Source organism: Dromiciops gliroides, chromosome 4 (assembly GCF_019393635.1).
Source record: "Dromiciops gliroides isolate mDroGli1 chromosome 4, mDroGli1.pri, whole genome shotgun sequence".
Classification (NCBI taxonomy): domain Eukaryota; kingdom Metazoa; phylum Chordata; class Mammalia; order Microbiotheria; family Microbiotheriidae; genus Dromiciops; species Dromiciops gliroides.
The window spans coordinates 424,004,545-424,022,658 of NC_057864.1; the positions used below are offsets into that span (position 1 = coordinate 424,004,545).

Sequence of the window (18,114 nt, forward strand, 5' to 3'; positions counted from 1 at the left end):
AGAGATTCCACCTTTTCTTTAAACAAACTGGAATTGAATGGAGATGTTAATAAGAAGCAAAAGAGCAATAGGGAAGGAAGAAAGGTTCTGGACAAATCCCACAAACAGATAACAGACTGCTCAGTCATCAAAATGTCTATTAATCATAACACCCCTTTCACTAAAAAAGTGAAGTACTTTGTTTTCAGAGATTCTCCCCCATACATGTTAAATTCATTAGTCACTTCTGGGAACCACCCCTCCCCACATAAAGGAAGAGAATGAGGTTATCAGTGTGTATCTCCCCAAGAGTTGAAGAAGCTAATATTTTATTTTATGATAAACGTCTTTAAATTTTCACTAAAGCATTGACTGAGGAGATATGGAACAAGAACTTTGATACCCCAAATTTGATCATCATCTTTGCATACATGGTTTTCCATGCCTTCCTGCAAAATCTACACCACCACCACTACCACCAGCACCATTGTCATCTTCACAAATCAAGAATCTATGTCTCTTCTGCCTGAGGTTGGACATTGAATAAAACAAACACTTATGATAAATACAAGAACATGCTTTAATGGACACATAAGAAGCATTTAATTAAGAAGGTAGTGGGTGGGCCCAAAGTAATTATTTCTTGGTTTTTCTCTTGGAATGGAAATCATGCTTTAATTTCAGAGAAAACGAATTAGGACAAGGCAGTTTTCTTCCACTGAGGCTCACTGTGCCAGCAAACCCAAGCATAGAGTTCCTGGAGTGACAGATGTTGATTCTTCAGGAGAGAATAAGCGCCAGAGCCCTCAGCTCTACTACTGCAGAAAAACCAGGGTCCTTCCCCTCCTTTTCTGGGAGTAGTAGGTTTCTTGACGTCAAGCCTTGGAAATGCTGTAAAGCGCTTTGGCATCGCTAGAGCTGTGGAGAGCTGAGGGAGAGGGAAGCTGGGAGAAGGGTAAGGAGCCATTGTAGCAACAGCTTCAGGGGTTGGGTGGGTGGCGAGAAGTCTCTGGAGGAGAAGAAAGAGGAGACAGCTTATTGGGGAACCAGGAGAAAGAGTCAGAAAGGACCCTGCAGCTCGGGATTGATAGCCCTGTGGCAGCAGTGCTGCAAAGAGGGGGTGGGGAGAGGCGAGAGGACGCTGCTGCATGCATGCAGCGCGCTGACTCCCAAAGCGTCCAGGGGGAATGTGACATCAGCGCCGGGCGCTGGCGGCTGAAAGAGGCAGCAGCGGCAGCAGCTCTCCTCCGAAGTGCCTCAAGCTCGGCGCCCCCTGGAGAAGACCCCCGACCCTTGCCCAGCGCAGGCATGTCGGCCAAGGAGAGGCCAAAGAGCAAAGTGACTAAGGACAGCGTCACCTTACTTCCTTGCTTTTATTTCGTGGAGGTGAGTGGAGGGCCCCAGAGTCTCTGGTGAGATATCCAGGCTAGGGCGAGAGCATATTGCAGATTCTTCCATCTAGAGCTGCCCAGAGAATTCAGCACTTGGACAGCGCAGCGCTAAGTACACTCTGGTTGGCAAGCAAGCCTGCTTGTGCTTGCTATCCAGAAACCAGGTCTATCCCCAGGGCGAGTTTACCTCTGTTCCATTCCTGTGTGAAAGACGCTGGGTGTCTATGTACACTCGGGAATGTTCGATTCCATGGTTGTATGAGCTGAGGTGGCCTGTATAGATGGGATACCTGTGTGAGTGGAGACTTCTCTGGGCCATGAGAGAGCAGCTAAGTCAGTTGGTGATCATGTCTGTTGAGAGCGTTATCTAAGCCTCTTAGCTATCAGTGTATCAGTGTTTCAAGTACATTCTGTCCACTCACTGGGCATCTAGGATTCTAGAAGACTCTATTTTCTTCTAGTGAGAATTGTGGGTTGCATATGTGTTAGGTATGTCCCATTTAGGTACAGCAGCTGAATATTGCATAGAATCAGATTTATTGGGATGGTGTGGGTTTTTTTTTTAAGCTTTCCTTATGTTCTGATTAAGATGATGCTCACGTTTACTTCTAAAATTGGGTCTGCACCATCTGGGTAATAATCCACTCCCCCTTTCCGATAGAGAAAATCGTGCTAATAATTTATATCAGCTGACTTCTGAATGATTGATATATGCATATTTATTCCATAGAGTGTAAAAGCTATATGGAAGAGCAGTTGACATGTAGGAGGATTTGAAATTAGATTTTAACTTGAAAAAATGCAGAATTTAAAGGAGGAATAATTCATGAAAGATTTTGAGAGACTGACAGCTAAGGGGATTCCATGCACTGTGGTTCATTGCAATAGGAAGACATGTTTGAGCAAAAGGTTTATTAAATCATAGCTAAGTATTGATGCAGCAGGAAATACTTGTTGGATTAACAATTTGGAGAGAAATAGATAAGACATGGAAAATGTGTTCTATGTAATTAAAGATCAGGTCATTTAAAGAAATGTTAATAAACGTGCCTGTATTATTTCTTTCTTTGGCCATCTAGTCCAACATGGAGGCTTTACATTAAAAAATACAAGATACTAGGAATGATCACTACCCTGAACCTGAGGAGTGATTTCAGACTTTGTTTCAACTGACAGTATACACTGAAGTTTCTCTTGGAAGTGACAAACAAAAACATCATTATTTTGGTAGCCTGTATAATTTATACCTAATAAAGGAGTGAATCATTCAACCCAGGCACATCTGATACGCCTTATACCCCTCCACTCCAGCACCACCACACCCCCACACTAGAGGAAAAAAATAATCCTTTAGTCTTATTTACTTTGTTTGGTTGAAGGATATCAAAGAGTCTTGTCAAAGACATTGCATAGATATAGAATTGAGACAAATATTAAATATCATCTAGTCCAACCCCCTCATTTCACAGGCCAGGAAGCTGAGGCCTAGAGAGGAACTGACTTACCTTAAGTTACACAGGTGGCAGAGCTAGGATTTAAACCCAGATATTCTGATTTCAAATGCAGCACTCTTGCTACTAAACCTCACCAGTTTTCTGGTATAAGATATTATGGGGGAAATAAGATTTTAAAAAGGATAAAGTCAGATACCATCAAAATATATTCTCATAGCTTCTGTTCCAAAGTGCCTACATACTACACTAACATAGTTTTCCTCTCACATTAAGGGTTGATGGTTTTTTTCTTAGTATTTATTATATTGCATCCAGAGTTAAGAAAGAATAGGATGATTCATAGACTCCCATGTATAAGTATATATGAAGCCAATTTGAGAGTGGACTCAAACTTTAATATGGATTTATTAGCTGAATACTTGAGAAAAGGTAATGACATTAGAAAAAGAGAGATGAACAAGGAGAATAAGGATATGTTCTATAAAATGTTTTCATGTGCATTCCAATCACCTCTAAGAAATATTTATTACCAATGAATGTCTATCAAAAGTGAAAATATTCTGTAGCAATTCTCTAAATATCACATATAATCTGTAACCATTATTTGTGGCACTTATATCAATTGGATTCAATTCAATGAACACTGAATTAGTACATCATATATGCAAGGAGCTTTTTTGCTTTGATTCTCAATAATAATATTTTAAAATATCCTTCTTTCCCCATATATTTTAACGTGCTTTAAAAGGTCCAAAAAATGTCCAGTATTTAACACATTTACCCTGGCCTCTTCAGATGCCCTCTGTTAGCTCTTTAATATGCAATGCTGGTCAATTCTAGGAGATGTCTTACTTTAAGAACATTCAAATACAAAGAGATACAGAAGCCAATGCTTTGGTTTATACCTATAGTGAACCTGTATTGAACTAGTGCTAATAAATGTATCAGCATCATACATGAACACCATAAAACCTGGGCATATGATAGAATTATGTAGATGGTAACATACCATACCCTCTCACATTGGACTAGAAAGCATACAAAGGAATGCTTCTTTGGTTCTGCTCTGTAGTAGAGAGAGCCCAAGTGAAGAAACTTGGCTTCAAAGCCTTGGCTCTACCACTTATTAACTGAACTTCATTGGATAGTTAATTTCATTTATCTGTGCCTCAGTTTGCCTCTGTCTAAAATTAGGAACATAATATTGGTAGGCTCTACCTAAGGGTTATCATAAAGAAAGAGGTTTGTAGACTATACAATGCCATATAAAGGTGAGCTCTTTTAGAATATTATAGAATTTATATACAGTGAAAATACCATTCACTTTTTCCTTTTGAGAGTGGATGACCATAGATTTAAAAGCCAGGCAAAATTTTGAGAGTAATGATGCTTTGACTTAAAATTAATTTCCCCAAAGTTTTAATGATCACCCCCCCCAAAATAGTGATTCTTCTTTCCCCTGTGATACAATGGAAAGAGAGCTGACTCTGAAGCATCTATCCTGACACTTACTACCTTGTGACCTTGGGCAGGTAAGGATTATTTAAATTCTTTGAGCCTCAGTTTTCTTGTCTCTAATATAAGGGAAATGGAACTAGATAACCTCTGAGGTCCCTTCGATCTCTACATCCTTCATTCTAAAATCCTATAATCCCATTGAAAATACCATTCTTACTATTCTGTGACCTTTGATCAAGTTAGGAAAAAATCATAACCTGAAGAAAACAGGAAAAAGGGCATTTCATGTGAAAGTTGGTGAGAATCTTGTTAATTTAAATCTCCCTTTCCTCATAGTACCTCACATAGTTTGAAATTGTTCTTCATGGTATATTAATATAGAAACCAGGTATGATCTTTCAAACCAAACTGTGCACAAAAAACAAGCATAGATTAAGACTGAACCAGATGATGGCAAGAAAATACAACCCTATTCCCTTTCCACAGAAGTTGGTGCATTGGTTATCTAATCTTAGGAAGCCAAACTAAATAGAGGATTGTTTGAGTTCATCCTTAGTACATAAGGATGCTTGAAAGTTGAGTAGGTCTTAAAACTGTCTCTTTGGTGGATGTGAACTCCCCTCTAGGAGTAGGGATGATGGGGCTCCTCCCTGAAGAGATATATACAATGGTGAGGTTAGTTATTGTCTTGTCCAAGTCTGGTGTGGGGATCAAAATGATCAATGATCTTAGAGTTGGAAGGGACTTCAGGGGCCATTTAATCCTTCTCATGTACTAGTTAGGGAAATTGAGGCATAGGAAAGTGAAGTGTCTTTCTCATTGTCAAAGGACAATGTGCCAGGATTAGGATTTGAACTCAGATTCTCTGAACCTAGAATATACTGTGATATAACAGAAAAAGTAGTATATTTAGAGTCAGAAGACAGATTTGACCCTTGGCCCTCCTTGCTACGTACTACATGTGTGATCTTGAGCAATCATTTCAACTCTCTGGGCCTTACCTAGAAAATATGGAGTTAGAATGGTAGGAGACAATCTGGACTATGTGGTTTCTAAGGTTCCTTCTTATGATCCCCATGACTTTGCACAAGTATCTCAAAGATGGCGAATGGATCAGTTTTCATTCTCTCTCTCTCTCTCTCTCTCTCTCTCTCTCTCTCTCTCTCTCTCTCTCTCTCTCTCTCTCTCTCCTCTCTCTGTCTCTCTCCTTCTCTCTGTGTGTCCTTGTCTCTGTCTCTGTGTCTCTCTCTGTCTCTTTGTATCTTTTTCTCTGCCTGTATCTCTCTTTCTCTCTCTCTGTCTCTCCAAAATAGTCAAGTCTACCATGTGATTCAATTGGTACACTTGGTGGGTTTCCATATCTAGTAAATATGAAAGCAACTGGTGCCACATTCTGTATTGATTATTCTTGTACAATGTTGTAAAATTATAAAAAGTTTGGTCACTAAATAGACATATGAGAACATACTTCTCCCTGCTCCCTTAAACAGGTGCAGATCCATAAATACGGAACAGAGCATATAACATAACACTGATTGTGTGTTGATAAGTTTTGCTGATTGTTCATTTTTCCCTTTTTTGGAAAAAAAATGTTATAAGCAATAGCTCTCTAGGAGAGAAGAGAGGAGAGATATAAGAAAATATTGGTGATATAAAAATATAAATAAGAATCTAATTTTTCAAGTCTTAGAAAGGAAAGTAGCTGATGCTTCTTCTTAGAACCTTCCTCATGAAGAGCTAATAGGAAAAAATTTAGGAGCTTAGTATACTCATGTTGAATGGCAGCTGACATGGTTTATTGTGATGTGTTTTGGTCTCTGTTGTCTTTGGGTCTGTGTTAATTCCAACATTATAGAAGAAAAACTATAACATTAAATGAGACAGGAATAGCCAGGCCTAAGGTAATGATTGAGCACCAAGGAAAGTTATTCTTCCACAAAAGGAACATTTCTCTGACCTCTAAAGCACATTATTTTTAAATGATGGCTGTTTTCTTTAATGTAATGAATTGTAATACTAATTTTTTTAAATCTATCAAACTTAATATACTAACATTAAGAGTGAAATGTCTGGAAGTTTCTGTGAATTTAGGTATTTAGTTTATGTAAAGCAAAGTAGCCCACTTGGGGATCAACCTTTCAGCCTTAGTCTTATTAGCATCATGTTCTAAGCAACTGTGTTAATTGTCCCAGACATTAAATTTGTAGATTTATTGTGAACAACAAATCAATGAAAACCTGCTTTTATGAAGCCAAAAATTATAATATCTTACTATGAAATTATGAGGCCAAAAAGTACATATCAATATGAAATTGTGGAGAAGTAGGGAAGCAATATGTGTATTCTCATATAAAAGTTCTGTATTAAAGTAATACAATACACTTTATTAGCCTAGCCTTCAACACATAGAGAATAAAAGGTTTTTGTGAGTCCTTTATTCAGCACCAGTAAAGTCCTTCATATCGTAGAAGAGTATTTTTCTTTGGGATTCTGACTTCTCAGCTGACATCTCCCTATGTCCTCAAATGGTAGCACTTTTTTAAAAAAAAAATCATTGCCTTTTGTGTTTATATTATATTTAATTCCAAATATATTTCTGCCAACTTTGCTCACTTAGTAGACTTTCCTGATAACAAAGATTTTAAAACAAGAAAAAAAAAACTTTCTAAAATCCAAGCAGTACATTGAACCCTAACAACTCTTTTATCTAGCCTACCCTTAATCCTTTGGAAGGTCTATTCCTTCCTTCCTTCCTTCCTTCCTTCCTTCCTTCCTTCCTTCCTTCCTTCCTTCCTTCCTTCCTTCCTTCCTTCCTTCCTCCCCCCTCTCTCTCTTCCTCCTCCATTCCTCTCTCTTTCCTTTATGTACTTACTACATTATAAGTTCCCGGAGGGAGGGGGGGCAGCTAGGTTGCACAGTGGATAAAGCACCAGCCCTGGATTGAGGAATACCTGAGTTCAAATCCAGTCTCAGACATTTGACATTAGCTGTGTGACCCTGGGCAAGTCACTTAACTCCCATTGCCCCTGAGGGTGGGGGGGGGTGGGAAAGTTCCTGGAGGATCAGGAGGGATCAGGAACTAGGTAGTTTAGTGGATACACTGTTGGACTTAGAGTAAGGAAGTCTTGACATCAAACTCAGCCTCAGATATTCACTAGTTTTGTGACCCTGGGAAAGTCATTTAAGTCTGTATGTCTCAGTTTCCTTGACTATAAAATGAGCATACTAATATCACCTACCCCATAGGATTGTAGTGAGATCAAATGAGATAAGATTTGTCAAAAGGTTTAGCACAGTACCTGGCATATAGCAGCTTTTTAATAACTGCTTCTTCCCTTCCCATATCTCCTGATGCACTTAGCATAAAACCTGCAACATGGTACATGCTCAAAAAATTCTTATGCAATGAATAAATAGAAAGTTTTGTCCACCAGAAAATGCTCAAAGACTTAAGACTAGTAACTGTTAATGAAATTTCTATTCTAAAACCTGAGAGGCCATATGGTGGAAGAAAAAGGATGGTAGACTTGGAGTTATAAAAAGAATCAGATTCAAATCTAAAATCTGATGTTTATTAGCTATATGAAAATTGGCAAGTTATTAAACCTCTTCAATCCTCAATTACCTTATCTATAAAATAGAGAATATAATACTATTGTGATGAACAAATGTAATGATGTATATAAAGTCCTTTGTAAACCTTGGGTGTTCTAAAAAGTAAGAGTTAAGTTTTAAGCCATTAAAGTTATTAACTGCACTATTTTTTTTTTAATTTTGTGGCAGGGCAATAGGGGTTAAGTGATTTAGCCAGGGTCACACAGCTAGTGTCAAGTGTCTGAGATCAGATTTGAACTCAGGTCTTCCTGAATCAAGGGCCAATGCTTTATCCACTGCACCACCTAGCTGCCCCCTAACCACACTATTAAAGTATTAATAGTAACTATTAAAACTTAAAACTGCACTAGGACTTTTGAAATATTGTATATGTATATGTATGAGTATATATGTACCAGACATATGTATATGTGTTATTTTTTGTGGGAACCTGTAATTTCAATGCTATAGGAATTGCCTGGTGAGGAAATTTCCTCAACAGAGGTTGATTGTCAGCTGTTATAAATGGTATAGTCTTAAAGAATTATCATGTGGCACTTAAAATTTAAATGATTTGGCCAATATCACAGAGATTGTATGAGTCAGAAGCTAAGTTTAACATAGGTCTTTTTGTTTCCCAGGTCACTACTCTATCCACAATGTAACACTATCTCTCTCTTTTATCATTCCATTTTCAACTATCTATGGATATTAAATCTGAAAATGCTTTTTTTATCTTTTCGTAATTATTTTTACTTTAAAAATCCCTTCTCTCTACCTCCCACCTCCCCATCCACAATTAGAAGGGGGAGAAAGAATACATCCTTTGAAACAAATAAGTATAGTTAATTAAAACAAATTTGCTCATTGGCCATGTTAAAAACTATGTATCATTCTGCAATCTGAATCCATCAAACTTTTTCTGGAGATGGAGAATGTGTTTCATCATTGATCCTCTGACATCTTGGTTAGCCATTGCATTGATTATAGTCCTTAAGTCCTTCAAAGTTGTCATCACAATGTTGTCGTTGTATAAATTTTTCCTTAGGTTCTGCTCACTTCACTCTATATCAAGTTATGCAAGTTTTCTAAGGTTTCTTCAAAACCATCCTCTTCATAATTTCTTATAATGCAACAGTAGTGTTAGTGGCGGTGCTGGTGGTGGTGATGGTAGTAGTAGAAGCAAGAGAAGCAGCAGCAACAACAACAATAATGGTAGCATTTATTTAGTGTTTTAAGGTTTTCAAAACACTCTACAAAGGTTATCTCATTTTATCTTCACAAAACCCTAGAATTTGGGATGCTATTATTATGCTCATTTTTTACAGATGACAAAACTAAGACAGAGGTTAAACAATATTAATAATTAATAGCAATGGTAATAATAATATCTAGCATTTATATAGTACGTAATATGTGCCGAGCACTTTGCTAAATCCTTTTTCAAGTATCATCTCATTTGATCCTCAAAACAATCCTGTGAGGTAGGTACTATTGATGACCTCATTTTACAAAAGAGGAAACTTAGGCAAATAGAGGTTAAGTGACTTGCCCAGGGTCACACATCTAGTAAGTATCTTAGGCGAGATTTGAACTCAGGTCTTCCAGGTTCCAGATTTACTCCAGGTACACTTCTTAACTCTATATGCTCTAAGTATCTATTGCAACATATTGCTGCTGTTGTTGTTATTGAGTTGTTTAGTTATATACAACTCTTCATGACCCCATGGAACTTGCTGTCCTGAAAAGATACTGAAGTGGTTTGTCATTTGCTTCTTCAGTAGATCAAGACAAAGAAAAGTTAAGTAATTTGCACAGGATCATACAACTAGTAAGTGTACAAGGCTGGATTTGAACTCGGGTTATATATCATAATTTATTCAGCCATTCTTCATTTGATAAGAACCCTAATTTCTAGGTCTTTGTCACCACAAAAAGATAAACACTTTTTTATATATTAAGTACTTATCCTCTTTCTTTGATCTCATTCAGGGATATGCCTATAGAAATGGGTTAAAAGATACATATATTTTGAGGAATTTTTCCATGTAGTTTTAAATTGCTTTCAAGAATGGCTAGACTGATTCACAGTTCCAATAAGAGGGCATTAAAATGATTAGTTTTCCATATTTTCCCACATTTGTCATTTTCCTTTTTTGCCAACTTTGCCAATCTGACGAGTGTGAAGTAGAACTTCAGAATTTCTTTAATTTGCATTTTTCTAATTAGTAATGATTTGGAGCATTATTTTCCACATGGCATTTGATAGCCTGGATTTCTTCCTATGAAAACTGCCTGTTTATATACTTTGAACATTTATTAATCAGGGAATGGCTCCTATTCCTTTAAATTTAAATCAGTTCCATATATATGTTAGAAATTAGATCTTTATGAGAGAAATTTGCTGCAAAGATTGATTTCCCCAGTTCTGTGTACCTTTTTAATTTTAGCTATATTCATTTTAATGACTTTTCATGAAAAACAAATATTTTACCCCTTGACTACAAAGTATAGCCTAAGGTTCTCCCTTTCGTATAACACTTAAACATCAATAATAAATGTTCCATCATTTAATGTTTGAGTTTCCTCTGGTATGTTGGCCCTTAATTATTTTGCTCTTGGCTCATATTGCCTAGAGGAGTTTCCAAAAAATAAGTACTGTATTCAAACTCTGACCAAACAGATAGGTTTTTTATCCTTTTGTCAAAAGTTACAGCTTTCAGTAGCCTTTGAAGCAAGTGAAAAGGAAAATGGAGGAAATAATAGACTCCAAGTAACAACCAAGGAGACAAAAGCCAGAGAGAGAACTATTCTTGTTCAGATATAGACGAGATGTCACCTGAGGTTACTTCCAACTATTAGATCTATGATTCTGGAGCTAGATAAGTTTGTGATTTTGTCTATGGGTAATAGAATCAAGAATAGAAAGTTCACTCTCTACTCTTCAGAGAAAATAATAGCTGATACTTTTATCCTGCCTCACATATAACATTTTATTTAATCTTCACACACCCCTACAAGACAGGTACTACAAATATTATTATCCCTATTTTATACATGAGGAAACTGGGGCATAGGCAAGCTGAATAACTTGGTAATGTTCAGCAGACATCTAGTATCAGAAGTAGAATTTGAACACAGGTTTTCATGACCCTGAGCCCAGCATTCTGATCATTGGGGGGGGGGCAATGAGGGTTAAGTGACTAGCCCAGGGTCACACAGCTAGTAAGTGTCAAGTGTCTGAGGCTGAATTTGAACTCAAGTCCTCCTGAATCCAGGGCCGGTACTTTATCCATTTCACCACCTAGCTGCCCCGTTCATTGTTAATTAATCAAAAAAAAGTTATTGAGTACATAGTGTGTGCCAAGCATTGTACCTCTCAGGAGGTATCTTCTACTTTAGCTCCCTCACTAAGCCTTTGTGTGATCATGGTTATATCATTCGGTTCTTCCCTATTTTCATTCCTTTTTAGAGTTGGAAAAAAGAGTACTGTAAGATGGGGTTACAAGAAATTGTGGAAGTGGATAAAGCACCGACCCTGGATTCAGGAGGACTTGAGTTCAAATTTGGCCTCAGACACTTGACACTTACTAGTTCTGTGACCCTGGGCAAGTCACTTAATCCTCATTACCCTGCCAAAAAAGAAAAACAGTAAAAGAAGTGGTGGAATTATAGTGAAAAGACCTTTAAACCCCAAGTGAGGATATGGGGATACTGATTCTGGTCCTATAACAAAACTTACTAAACACTTTTATTTTTTTATTATTTGCAGGGGAATGTGGGTGAAGTAACTAGCCCAAGGTCAAACAGCTAGTAAGTGTCAAGCGTCTGAAGTCAGATTTGAACTCAGGTCCTCCTAAATCCAGGTCCTGTGCTTTATCCACTGCTCCACCTAGCTGCCCTACTAAACACTTTTATGACCAAAATCATTTATTTAAAGGATGATTAGTTGGATATACAGTGTATGGATAATGGAATACAGCTATTTGCTCAGTGAAGTTAAACATCTCCTATGAGAATTTGACCTCTGAATTTGACTTTATTGGCACCATGGTCTAATTAAGTTAACTGGCTTCGTTCTGTACTGAGTTTGCAAAACAGATAATGGCTGTACACCTGAAATGATGCTAGCTCTTGAAGGGCACTGATTGTACCCTGAAGTGTACTGAGGAATTGAGGTGGGTGGAGTGAGTAGGTGGAATGGGAAATAAAGCAAAGAGAAGGAAAAACAGAGGAAGATAAAGAGAAGCTTCAAGAACAGGTTTTCATGGTGCCTGAGGGAAAAGGAAAGGGGATGGAGTTAAGAATAAAGTAATGGGGTAAGGACAGGCTTAGAGGAGTTAGATGAGTCAGTACTGGGAAAGAAACTGTGAGAAAACAGAAAATGAACTATAATATGGGATAGTAGGTGCTGATACCCTTGGGTGTTTGCTAGACCTCATATTCAAAATCCCTAAATTGTCAGAAGTGTTTTAGATTGTTAAGGGCTAAAATTCTAGCTAGTCTGTCTAAAATATCTAATGAGTGGTCGCCAATAAATTATAAGCTTTAGCAAGAGTTAGGCTTTTAAGCATTTATTAAGGAAAACAAGAATTTGGTAAAGAGAGAGAGAAAGGCCTAGATTTCTATCTATTAAAGGGAGAGCACATTTTTAGCTCCCTTCTCCGCCAGCATCCCCAGGAAAAAGAGAGCGAGACTGAGCACCAGACTCTTCCTTCCTCCTCCCACTAGCCCGCGTCACTTCCTGACTCCTGGTCTTGCCCTCAAAGACCTTCCCTTCATGGGCAGAACTCTTCTACAGTAAGTATCCAGCAGGTGGTGTTATTCCAATTGTTACAAGATGATGATTATGATATTTTCAGCATAAAATATTTCAAGGGTTGATCTCCAAAAATAGGCTTGTTCTCCATCTCAGATACCAGCATCCTTCCAATTATTCACGTATAGTCACGATATCATTCTACATGCCTCCCTTTCATTAACCCCATGTAGCCAATGTTGCCCTAATCTTGTTTCTATCCCAAACAATGTATCTTACATCTCTCTTCTTCTTTATATCCACACAGCCACCATCTACGCTCAAGTATTCATAGCCATCCATGATGTAATATTACAAGTCTATTGCAGTAGCTTTCTAATTAGTTCCCTCATTCAAATCTTGCCCCACTCCAATACAAATGATAAACTGATTGTCCTAAAGTGCAAGTCTGACCACATTACTTTGCTATTCAAAAAACTCCAATAGGTCTCTATAACTTTTAGGAAAAAATATAAACTCTCCTTTGGGAAATTTAAAGCCCTTTATCACCTAGTACCAACCTACCATATGAAATACCCATATTATGTACTTTACACACTCTGTAGTCCAGCTCATCTGGAACACCTCCTCCTCCCCCAAAAGAACCCTTTAGTAAACCCTTCCATCATGCTTTCAAGCAACAGCCTAAAGCTCCAATGCCTTCTTAAACAACTCTTCAAAAAAGCTATATCTATGCTCATTTCCTCCTTTCCTCTTACTCCTCAACCATTTGCAGTCTGGTTTCTGACACTACTGAAAATAATTTCTTCACTTACCAGTCATTAAATTCCAAATTTAATGGTCTTTTTCTTAGTCCTCATCTTCCTCAACCTCTGCTGCATTTGACACTACTGACCACTTTCTCCTCCTAAATGCTCTCTGTTCTCTGGACTTTCATGACAATACTGTTTCTCTAACTTGTTTGATCACTCCTTTTCAGTCTTTGCTGGATCATCATCCATATCACACCCCCTACTTATGAGAATTCCTCAAGGCTTTCTCTTTGAGGGAGAAGATGATATTCTTTTCTTTTTTCTGTTCTTAGTTCCCTTTGAGCTGAGGAAGGCGCTGGTAGTAGCCTATAGACATTTTGTAAATTGGTATTTATTTTGAATTTTAACCAAAATGGATTTGGATGTAAAAAAAAAGGTTAATTACTGGATTTATTTTTAACCATGCAACATGGACATTTTCTGACTCTCTTTAGAGTCTTTTTAAAACACTGGGAAAGGCACTTAAAAAGGACAGTCCTTGAATCTCCCTAAGATCCTAGAAATGTATCTAGAATTTTGGACAACAGATCAAAGCACTCCAGTTCATTTTTGGGGGACAATAGTTATTTAATTGGGGGAAGGGGGAAGGAGGGAGTAACAATGAAGCTCCATACTCATCTCAGTTAATCACAGAAGGCCCAAGCAGCTTACTTGAGTAAGTAAATCAACAGTGTTTCTCTTACAATTGTTTTTGTACGTAGTTTGCATATGTCTATATGTTGTGTTATCTCCTACAAGGGGATATAAGGTCTCTGAGAGCAGGGATTTTTTGGTTACTTTATCCACAGTCCTGCTATATATAAAGATATTAATAAATGTTTGTTGATTAGTTGATCAGAATATGTAATAATCCAACAGTCAAGGGAAAGACAGATTCCAAACTTTGTATTCTGCTAAAACCAAATTTTAGGGTTTAACCCTAGGATTCAACCATTCATTTAAAATAGGAAATAGTATTTATTTTATTTATTTTACCAGAATTAAGTGATAAGTTTAAAAGTATTATTTCTACAAATGTGAAATATTTGATTGATTTATGATTACTAATAATCTAGCATTTTATGTTCATAAGATCATTGATGTAGGACCAGGAGGAAACTGAGACCTAGAAAGTTAAGCTGCTTTGTACAAAATCATACAAGTAATATGTAAAAGAGGGAAAATATGAACCCAATCCCAACTCCAAATCCAATTCTCTTTTTTCCTTCTAGATTGAACTCTTCTTATAGTATCTGGTCCCCTTTAAATTCTGTATTAAAGCAGAAATTCATACTTCCACACATCTTCCATTTCCTTCCCTCTCTTTGATCCTAAGCCTCCCTCCCATGTGCAGATGGCTTTCCTTTCATTTAAATGTGTAAAAGTCTATTAAGCAAACTGGCCATATACCTGTGATGTAATCTTTAGTTGGTGGGAACTAGGAGAAAACCAAGATAGGTGACAGACTTACAAATCATCAAAAATGAGGTCATGTGTTCAATAAAACTTAAAATCATTACTATGTACTTGGAAAGAAATATTATTTATTCTGTGTCAAACATTGTTCTAAGCACTTTATAAATGTTATATCATTTGATCCTCACAACAACCCTGGAATTTAGGTACTATTCTTATTTACATTTTATTTTGAAGTCTGAAAGAAGTTAAAAGACTTACATAGGGTGACTCAGCTAATAAGTGTCTGAGGCAAGATTTGAACTCAGAACAAAAGTCTCCAGAAGTGTACTGGTTGGAATCCAAGTCCAACATTCCATCCAGTGAATCACATAGATACTAACTGGGGAAAATATAATTCATTGATAAAAAGATACAGAGGCATATATCTTCTTCCTCATACCCATCCTCTCTCCAAGCATACAGTCACTATTTTAATAAATTATGAATGTGCATGCTAAAGTGGGATTAGGGGTTGAGAGGGAAGCTCACCATTACACAAGAAAACTGCAAGAAAAGAAAATGTGTGTTTTTTTAGCCAAGAAAGTTAATTCAGAGTTAGAAGAAAAAGATAGAAATATGTTAAATAAACATGTTGATTAAATATGCAAAAAATTAACCACTTACTGTAAGTAGAGCATTGGATTTGGAGTGGGTAAAGCAGAGACACAAAGTTTAGATAATATATAGTACCCATCCTCAAGGAACTCAGTCTTATGTCGGGGGGAAGACACGTAAATATCTCCTTCCAACACTGTGAACTCCTTGAGATCAGGGCTGATATTTCATCCAGCTCTTTACTAAATACAGGCTACGTGGAACCCTTCTAGAATATAAATCCATTCTTGGTGTCATTGCCATGGGACTATGCTAGAGGGGAGATCACTTTTTAATAAGGTATTGCTGGTACTTCAAAACCTAAGTATCCTTGGATCTAGTCCAAGACAGGCCTATTTCATAATGAATTCTGCTTTCTAGTGAAGGGTGCGATATAGTTGAAGTCTCACTGTCACTTTAAGTTCTGTCTGCATTTACATTTCTCTTAATCAATTAGTGGACGTAAGATGGAAACATTACCTGGGAGAAGACCATTTACCATTACTAATCATCATGAGCAACATTTTTCTTTTTTAAAAGATGAGGAAATTATCAAGCATGCTGGCATCCTGATTAATACCCTATGAAGCACTTCATTTTGTTTGCTGGGTCACTGAGCAAGTAAAGGTTTCATCAATCCCTCTGCCTTATTCCTTAATCATGCTTGCTCCATTTCTAAGATCTATGTAGTCCCTGCATCACTGGAAACTTTAAGCTTCAGAGTAAAGCACTCTTAATAAAGAAAATTTCCCATATTAATCCAAGGCAGAAACAGAAAGAGAGACAGACACCTAGAGTGTCACCTAGAGTGACAGGAGGAGAGAATATAGGATCAACAACCTTGGAAAAACTGTCATATATATATATATATATATATATATATATATATATATATATATATATATATATATATATATATATATATGTAAGGAAACTTGGGTTAAGTGACTTGCCCAGGGTCATACAGCTAGCAAGTGTCAAGTATCTTAGACTGAATTTGAACTCAGGTCCTCCTGAGTCCAGGGCTGGTGCTCTATCCACTGCACCACCTAGTTGCCCCTGTCATTTATATTTTAAATTGAAATGTTTGTCTCTCCCAAAAAATGACAATTGTTACCTAATTTTCCTCCTCATCTAGCCTGTTCATTTCATTGTAGTCCTGGTTATTGATGTTGTTCTGAAGACTTTCTTTTCCGGGATTTTTTTCATGATTTCTAATTTTCAGGAGTTTTTTTTTAAAATTTCAGTTTTGACCATTAGCTTTTTAGATTAGGGACAGGACCTGTGATTTTATTAGCAATTGGGAAATTCCCTCTTTGAATGTGTTGGCCCTTTCTCTGCAACTTATAGTCTTCGAGAGAGACCTACAGCACCAAGACATTAAAGGATTTGTGTAAAGTCACGCAAACAATATTTTTAGAGTTATTACTTAGACCCAGTTCATCTTAGCTCCTAAAACCACTCTCTGTCTACTACATGATACTGTCATGAAGGGTACATTCATTGGATGTTCAGGACATACCATAAAACATGCTAAGGAGGCTTCAAAGACAAATGCATTTGCTTTTTAAATAATATCTTCTCTATTTTAGAGAAAATTTTTAAGAATTCATTCAAGTTGGTCAAAACCATGGTATTTCACATCTCTGCCAAATAGATGAAGGCTGACTTTATTCTAAGAAGCAGGATTTTCAGTCAGAATACTTGAGTTTGAATTGTGTTTCAGCCTCTTATTACTTGTGTGTGTGTGTGTGTGTGTGTGTGTGTGTGCCCTTGATGAAGTGATCTAAGCTCTCAGTATGAGAAGGTAACTCAGTAAGAAAATAAATTGCAGAATAATTATCTGCCTTGGAGGAGGGAATTTCCACATGTCCCATATGTCTGGACAAAAAAAGGGAGCAAACATGGGACAAAAATTTAGAAGACCTAAGGGGGTGTCACTTTGTGAATTCACTTAACCTGAGTTTCAGTGTCCTCACCTATAAAACCAACTTGATAATATTTCTGTTTTGCCTATTCATGGGGCTATTGCAGAGATGGAAAATGCCACTTCTGTTGCTAAGTTACTGGAAATGATCAAATCATAATAAATAGTTCTACTGAAAATTCATGCCATCTGAGCTCTCCTGGGACCTCAGTGCTACAGAGTCATCCTTTTGCTCTTATCTTTACTACCTAATGTGGTAGCCCATATCATTTTCGATCACTAAATCCATGAAGCATTTATTAAGTGACTGATAGGTGTTTCAAAGTGAGCTAAGTACAACGACAAAGGAAAAATGTTCCTTGTTCTACTTACATTATAACAGAAAACTCATTAAGAAGGTGTTCTGCATAATGTGTTAAAACCTGCTCTCTTCTGCAGGGTTTTGGTTCTCTGGAGCTACATGCAGTAATTTTGAGTCTTCTATCATATGATATCCTTCCAAATACTTGATAACAAGCTGTCCAATATGATATACTCATAATATCTAAAGTTATGGTTGGCAATTATGAAGCTAATATTACTCTAAGCTAAGGGTTGTTAGGGGCAGCTAGGTGGTGCAGTAGATAGAACACCAGACCTAGAGTCAGGAAAATCTGAGTTGAAATACAGGCTCAGACACTTACCAGCTGTCTGACCCTGGGTAGGTTAC

The 18,114-nt window shown here is 37.1% G+C and overlaps 1 protein-coding gene across 1 annotated transcript in view; it reads left to right on the forward strand.

Annotated features, from left to right (window-relative positions):
• The first annotated feature begins 755 nt into the window (after nucleotides 1-755).
• PLPPR4 (phospholipid phosphatase related 4) overlaps nucleotides 756-18,114 on the forward strand; it is a 69,726-nt gene continuing 52,367 nt past the window's right edge. The window contains exon 1 of the mRNA XM_044002829.1: nucleotides 756-1,365. Coding sequence (XP_043858764.1) covers nucleotides 1,132-1,365 — 234 coding nt within the window. The 5' untranslated portion in view covers nucleotides 756-1,131. The remainder of the gene's footprint in view (nucleotides 1,366-18,114) is intronic.